The sequence below is a fragment of the Apium graveolens genome, chromosome 9 (genome assembly GCF_009905375.1).
Source record: "Apium graveolens cultivar Ventura chromosome 9, ASM990537v1, whole genome shotgun sequence".
In the NCBI taxonomy this organism is placed as follows: Eukaryota; Viridiplantae; Streptophyta; class Magnoliopsida; order Apiales; family Apiaceae; genus Apium; species Apium graveolens.
This window is the reverse complement of record NC_133655.1, coordinates 75,498,951-75,506,920: the sequence shown is the minus strand read 5'-3', so window position 1 is coordinate 75,506,920 and position 7,970 is coordinate 75,498,951. Positions and strand designations below refer to the sequence as shown.

General features: G+C 31.9%; 1 protein-coding gene across 1 annotated transcript; it reads right to left on the bottom strand.

Moving 5' to 3' along the window:
* Window positions 1-936: 936 nt before the first annotated feature.
* Window positions 937-1,551, bottom strand: LOC141685335 (uncharacterized). Its single transcript, XM_074490444.1, has 3 exons — window positions 1,404-1,551; window positions 1,167-1,319; window positions 937-1,067 (listed from the first exon to the last, which is right to left on the bottom strand). Exons 1-3 carry the CDS (start codon window positions 1,549-1,551, stop codon window positions 937-939), a joined length of 432 nt encoding a protein of 143 aa, XP_074346545.1.
* Window positions 1,552-7,970: the final 6,419 nt, after the last annotated feature.

Sequence of the window (7,970 nt, the reverse complement as noted above, 5' to 3'; positions counted from 1 at the left end):
TGATTAAAAGTATAAAAAAATAACTCTTAAATATTAGTTTGAATTTTTTTGATATTATAATTGTGTGGGTAAATTTTAATTAGAAACTAATAAATTTCGTAAGAACTCTTTGATATTTTAATCAAATTTGACTGCATGATGTTTCATCCATTTATGTATTTTATAATGAGAAAGTTTTAACTATTATGCACAGTTAAATTACCATGTTATAATTTAATAGGAAATGATAATGAAACTTAAAAGGGCATTTAAAATTATGATGAATAAAATATTCAATGTTGAAGTCAATAAATCAAAACATAAAAAAAAATCTACTTGAGCTCATTCCAGTATAATTTTTTTAAGATTTTAAGTATTACATTATCTCTTTAATATAATTTGAGCTAAAATAACCGGATATTAGAATGCAATTAGATTTAAAATTGATATATATATATGATAAATTATATAAGTTAATATTCAAGAACATGAGTTAGAAGAGATGGTTCTTAAGAAAAAAACAATAAGAAATATGTTAACATAAATTCTTGTTAAAAATCTATAAATATTTCATGAAAAACTACAATTTAGTTCTTCCTCGATTGGATGGCTATTTCTCTCACAAACAATACGTAACCCAGCTGGTGGGGTAACTCTTGGTATAGCCATGTATAATTGTCCATGACTGAAAACAGGGGTACGGAAGATATAGGCCAACTGATTTCAAAGTTTGACCTTGACGTTAATTGTCATGGGATAACATAAGGCCACAGGAAATTTAATCCTTTTGAATACAAATGGGAGCATAGAATCTGTAGTCCTCATACATATTCTAAGGATAAAGTCCTTTCGCCTTACTTTTTTACACAATTGTGTAACAATTAACCTCGTACCATTGCAAAGACCTTTCGAAATTCATATATTTTGGAGTAGTACAATTGGACAACCGACCTTGAGTTATAACTCGTGTTTTGGAATGCCCGAAAACTTGAGAGAGTTAAGATCCGTAGGATACATACTTTCCTGAGATTCATAATATACGGAACTCTTGCATATAGAATCAAAACTTCTGTAGGTCTTATATTTACCTGTTAAATCAAAAATAATTAAAGAAATTGAACATAAAAAAATTAAAATATTGTTATTGATTAATCGGCTTGGTTAATCATGTGATAAAATATATGTACCTGATGACCGTTTTAGTACTTCTATATTTATGGAGTCGACATCTTCATTAATTGGTGTTAAAATAGCACGATCTCTAAAATATCCTGCCTCCATATATCTTGCCTCCAAATCCGAGTATATTGCATCAACAATTGTTTCCTTACCATTTAGGCCTGGATCTAGCAATAACTCTTTTGGTATTTCAATCCAACTTGGGTCACATGATGAGTCGTCTATGGATATTGATTATGCATTACCATCGCCAATGTTGATTACCCATTCGTTGTACAGAACGGAGGTGCCTTCAACTGTTACCGGGGGTACATTTGCTTCTATTCTCATTTTCTGATCAAGTTTAAAGATTGTATATTGTTTGCATAGATAAGATTTGCTAATGGATGCCATTACTATATCCCCTCGTCCTTTTTTGGGTAAAACGGGTAATATCTGTCAGAAATCGCCACCAAGTAAAACTGTCTTTCCCCCAAATAGTTTGTCGAGATTATCAGGGTCTTTCAATCTCATAATGTCAGGGAATGAACGATCTAAGGCCTCAAATACATGTTCATGGTTCATTCGTGCTTCATCCCACACAACTACATCTGTTTGCAAATTAACTCTACCAAGTAAGATTTTTGTTTTATCCCACATGTACTATTTTCAAAAATATTTAGTGGAATCTTAAATCTCGAATAAGTGGTTCTTTCACTTTCTATTAGGAGGGATGCGATACCTAATGATGTGACCGCTAATACAATTTTTTCCTTGGAGCGTAACATACTAATAATTGTCTTCCACGAAAATGTTTTTCCCGTACCTCCATGACCATAAAAGAAAAATAATCCTCCTTTTTTCCAAGACGTTATTGGTTAGCTCTTTGAAAATTTTCATTTGTATGGAGTTTAGCATTGAAGCTAATCTATGGCTTTCCCTTTGAAGCTAATGCCTGTCATACATGTATTCTTAAAAAAGTAATGTATTTTGACTCTGATGTTGGACTGAGTCAGTCACAGGAGAGAGTGTCGGATAGTCAAGTAAAGACTTTCCAACTTTACGGAGTTCTGGGTCGATGTTATAGAGAGTCAGAGCTTGTAGGGGTCTGAACTGATGTTAAAGTTTTTGTCAATAGAAATTCGTCTTTGATTATACTTAATATCATCAGACAAGGAAGAGAGTGTTGGATACTCAAGTAAAGACTTTCCAACTTTATGGAGTTCCAAGTTAATTTTATAGAGCGTCAGAGCTTGTAGGCGTTCTGAACTAATGCTAAAGTTTTTGTCACCAGAAATTTGTCTTTGATTATACTCAATATCATCAGACAATAGTGTCGAGTTCCCCCCCCCCCACAATGAACGCAAATCATCCACGTCACGGAATATTAGAATTGTGACGAACAAATGTCTCAATTTCCTTCCAGTTTGGTGCTTAGATGCTTCTTTTATTGTTGTGTGCCACTCATCATCATCTCCAAGGATATTATGTTGAAGGCTTCCTTGTAGGTGTTGTAAACCATTTCATTGACTGTCCTCAAATATTTAAAAGAGGTAGCTCCACAAACAATATTCAGTAACAACCTCATATAGAACAATTCATCAGCCACAGGTTGTACGTAAATTAAGCGACCGATGACTAGTATATGTCTTTTTCGAGGAATCCAAATTTTTCCAGCATTGTCCCAAAATATTTTTTCTGGAAGTACAACATATGTGAGTTTTCTCTCATTTCGGTACTAAGTGTTTTCTTGAAACCACTGCACAAACATAGTGTTATCCACATGGTTTCTTCTTAAAACGGATGGTAGTGACTTTTTCTCACTATAGCAAATAACTTGTTCTCTCTCGAGATGAAATGTTAATTTACCAACGACAGGCTTGCGATAATGAATTGGAAACTCGAAGATACGCCAACACGCTTCACATGAGGACAAATATCGACATGCCAAATATTATTTGATCTCAACGTTGTTATTTGCAGTTGAACGACATGAAAGATTCTTGGCATCGTCTTTGTTAGATACATTTGAATTGTTTGTACCCGGTTGTTCATCTTTTTTGATCACAATAGTTGCACGATCGAGACCTTTTAAGAGATACTTGAACATATAATTTATAAGTTCACCTTGATGGCACCATTCGTTGTTGATGTGTGCTTGATACTTGACTAATAGGCCCGATTGTATGACACAACATACCTATGACATGACATGATGATAATCAGAAGAAAAGACCAAAAAATGATATTTAAATGACATTAAGATTTGCCTGACATGACCTTGTTACCTGTTGTCAATATTCACACCCCTACATGTAACTATTCTTCCATCATCTTGGTGCTTGTAAACCGGATATCCTTTTAAATAGATTGTGGTTTCACTTGTAAAAGTTTTAGGAAAGAACTTGCTACATTTTTTATTACTTCCCTCCCCTTTCATGCATGCACATTTCGGGTTAGCAGCACCACACGGTCCATGAATCATTAAAGTAGTTACAGGTTTGTATCCCAAAAGGTCGACATATTTATCAGGTATTTCTGCTAAAATTAAAAGGTCTATGTTGTTAGTGTTTGTGCCCTAGAGACAACACTAAGATGTTTTAGTTTAAGACATTTGGATTATTAATGTTTATGTTTTATCGATTATTCCTTTTATAATTTATTAATTCTTAATTTACTGCGATATAAATGTTAGATTAATATATGTTCTTAGAATATGATATTCAATTCTATATCTCTAAGTATGTGACTTAAAATGAGATTATGAGAATAATATCAATATTCCTAAAGGTCCCTAGTCGATTATTATCATTAGGGACAATAATAATGCATTAAGATGGGTGTGTTTGTTGACTGATGATCACATCTCATTGATCATAGGTATAGTGATATTAAAGTCAAAAACACAGGCAGATGTAAATGTATATGGTGCTGGAAAGACCTGATGTGAGATTCTACATGTCTGTTGTGTCATAAGTAATTCTCACAGTGATAATGATGTAATGGTCCTTAGACCTGAAGTCATTATATTTCTATATGAGAATTAATATACATTGATTCCATTAAAAGTTATCCTTAACCGGGTAATGATAAAAGTGGACATATATTACGAATCGTATGAGAAATATGAATGATCTAGTTGGGATTTAACTCTCCTATTTTAGGAGTGATATTATTAACCTCTTGTGTGAGCTAGACTATGAAATGCGTAGCCACGCTCAAATGTTGATTTGATATAATAGTCTAATCATTGATCAAGGAAACTTAGATTAAACTATGATGAGGATGACACATTACATGCCTCTAGTTTAATCTATAATATTTGGTTAAAGGGATTATATTACATTGTACATTATTTACGAAAGGTTTAATCGATCATTGATTCAATTATTATTACTTGGGTAACAATGATGTATTACTAGATGCCGCTCATTGTTTACGATTTTAAATTAGATTTAAAATTCGTTGCCAACATAAATAACCTATAGGGTCACACACAAAGAATTCTTAAAGGATTATTTAATTTAAATTAGATTTAAATTAAATTAAAGTAGTTCGAATTATTTATAATATTAATTAAGTTTGACTTAATTAATTAGATAAATAATGATATTCGAATTTACTAATATCAATTATGAAATTCAGTTGTTAAATAATTAAGTTTCACTTTTTTTTGAAAATGAGAATTTCATTAAAACTCCAAAGCATCCGACAATAATGTCCCCAACAAACATGATGGAGGAGATGGGAAAATAATAAAGCAATTAAGCTCACAAGGCACCCGAGCAAGATTATGCGCTAACTTATTCGCTTGCTTTTTAACATAACTAACTGAGATTCTAGAATTGTTACTTAACACCTCTTGACACTGATGCACCAAGTCTTCAGCTTTCAGAGAGCTATCATGGCCATGGTTTATTGCATTAACACTGATCAGGGAGTCATTTTCAATGGTTACTGAGCAATCTGCAATTTCTTGAGCCCATAGAATAGCTTCCAGGATACCTGTTAGTTCTGAAAGAGATTTTTCCTAAGTCCAATCATGTATGATGATTTAGGAATAACTTTTATGTAATCTGTTTTGATTTCATTGATTTTAATTAAAGACTTATTTTGGTTTTATTGCGGCCTTATCTATTTAAGTGTTTAAATAAGATATACCATAGTTTAGAGTAAAGCTTTTTATGGATTATGATGAGATCATAATAATGAGACCTAAAAGAGTAAAGCTTTTTATGGATTAGGAATCTCTGGCCAGAGTGAATGAAATTAGAAAGGAGTTTCTATTTCACATTAATTAGAACTAAGCATAGTGAATAGGAAAGCATATGATTAAATAAGATAGGTTTGACACGAGTTCCATGCCTTGTATTTAATCATGACATTGCAGGGTAGAAGGAATTAATTGTATGGTAACTATTCACTGAATAGGTTCTTGGTATTCTAAGCAGTGAATTCGTATTATCCGGATAGTCGCGATATGCTGAGAAGTATCCCTCACGATGTAGAATGAATATGATTAATTTATTTATTAATCATATTTAATGAATTAGAGAATTTATATAAATAATGATAAAATAGTTTTTTATTATTTATTTCTACTACCGGCTTAATATTGAACCTACAGGGTCACACCATAAAAGAGAATGATTTAATGGTGGAGGAATTAATTAATAATGGCTGGTAATTATTTATTTGTGAAATAAATAATTAATTAGCAAATTTAATAATTGATTAAATAAGATTTAACTAATTATAATTTAATTAAGAAAAGTATTTAATATTATTAATTAAGAATTTAATTTTGAAAATTAAATCAAGTGAGAGAATTATTTTTCTAAAGTGTTTAGAAAAAAGGATTAATGATTAAAAGGTATTTTAATTATTAGTTAATTGGTTAATAAGAATAATCAATTAAAGGGTTAATAATAATAATATTTTATGGAAAAAATTTCAGCTGAAAATTTTGCCTATAAATATACTATTATAAACCCTATTTGCCTCAACCCAAAATAAAACCCTAATTCTAAAGTAGAAAAGAGAGGGAGGCAACTAATTCTCTCAACCTCTTCCTCCCTCCATTATTTTGATCTTTTGGTGGATACCGGTGGAGTGCTTCACAATTGAGGAGGAGCTGCTAGGGATCTCCATTCGTCGTTCTTGGATCGCTATTAAAGGTTAGTAATCGATCCCTTGATTTATTCACGATTTGTATGTGTTTATATGGATTTTATATCAAGAAAATGTTTTACCATGCTTCTGTGATGTATAAAATCCTACAATGGTATCAGAGCTTAGGTTGTATGCATATAGAACTGTGATAAAAATTTCAGAATTTTATGATCTTGTATGAATTTATTATGATTTTTGCAAGTTATATCATGGATTAATTATGATTGATTAGAAATTGTTTCTCAAAATTGTTTTGACTGTAGATCTGGGTTCTACAAGTGTTGTAGATCGTCTGGGTATTTTTTTCATAATTTTCTGATGTGTAGATTAATTATTATGATTTTTTGAAGTTGTTTTAATTAAAATCCTTAATTAAATATGTATATATATGTAATCTGTTATGTATATATATATATGTTATTTCCTGCTATTAAAAAGAAAGGTGTATTGATGGTGGGTGGCACGGCGTTCGGTGTAAGACAGGGCGGCGGCAGTTGATTAATAAAAAAAAACGGCAGAAGCTGACAGGCACAGGAGAAAAAGGAGTCGGCTGCTGCAAGCGCGTGCAGCGCACGCGGGGAAGGGGGTGTCGCGCATTCCGAGAATGCGTTACACCCTGTGGCGCATTCACGAAATGCGTTACACCTTTTAATGGCTTAAAAGGGTTGTAACGCATTACCGGAATGCGTTACAGGGCTTGTAACGCGTTCCTGTAATGCGTTACAGCCCATCTGTTTTTTTTAATTTGAATTATGGGAGTTTCATAACTCCGTTTTAGGCGTGCAATATATCGTTGGATTCGTTTTTCCGAGACGTATCTAATGGACTGGTCAAATTTTTTTTTAATATAAAAGTTTTGAACTGTTTATATTCCCGAAAGTGTTTTAAAGCATGTTTCAATTATTTTAATTACTTTTAAATGCTATAATAAATTCATACATCATTATATCAATGTATCACATGATATTTCTTGCATGCTTACTTGTTTATTTATTTTTATATATGAGATATATGCCTATGTTTACCGTGCGATGATAGATTTAGGTGAACTTAAATCAATATAAGGCGTGCTCTAGAAAATCTAGAATAGGAATCATTTCTTGCCTTAACAATAATATTATGAATACAATCATGAGATTCTTGTGTTTATGAAACACGTAATTAAATATGAATTTTCAATATTGAGAGAAAGGATGATTCTGTCAAAAATAGATTTCTATCTGTAAGAAAGGGGTATTAAGTGACGCCTCTTGACAATGCTCCCCCCGATCTGGGAATCATCTGATTATCGATTATTGATTTGAAATATTTAATTTAAAAGGAAGAATCTCTTTATAATATGACTATGATTGTAACATAATATAATCCCTCTAAAATTAAATAATATCAAATAGTAATTGGCCAATGACACAACGGGCTTGTGTCGGTCAAAGCCTTCCAACATGGTTGAAAGTAGTTCTTATTTTTAAATCATTGTCATTTCGTGCTACAACCGAGGGCTTTGATTTCGAAATAAGAAATACTTGTCTATTACATAGAGATGTGTACATTGAATTAGAATCTAAAGGTCGTTACGTGCTGCAGCCGTGGGCCGTTGGAGACTGATTCAATTGTACGAAATGTTGGGTTAAACTTGACTTAGAATATTGTGTCTGTCGTGC

What these genes read in the sequence shown, in the direction of transcription:
- LOC141685335 (XM_074490444.1), bottom strand. Translation starts at nt 1,551, where the DNA reads ATGGCATCCATTAGCAAATCTTATCTATGCAAACAATATACAATCTTT. An exon ending in GGTAATCAACATTGGCGATG is followed by an intron (nt 1,320 to 1,403) that starts GTAATGCATAAT and finishes TGCTAGATCCAG; the next exon opens with GCCTAAATGGTAAGGAAACA. An exon ending in AGTACTAAAACGGTCATCAG is followed by an intron (nt 1,068 to 1,166) that starts GTACATATATTT and finishes TTGATTTAACAG; the next exon opens with GTAAATATAAGACCTACAGA.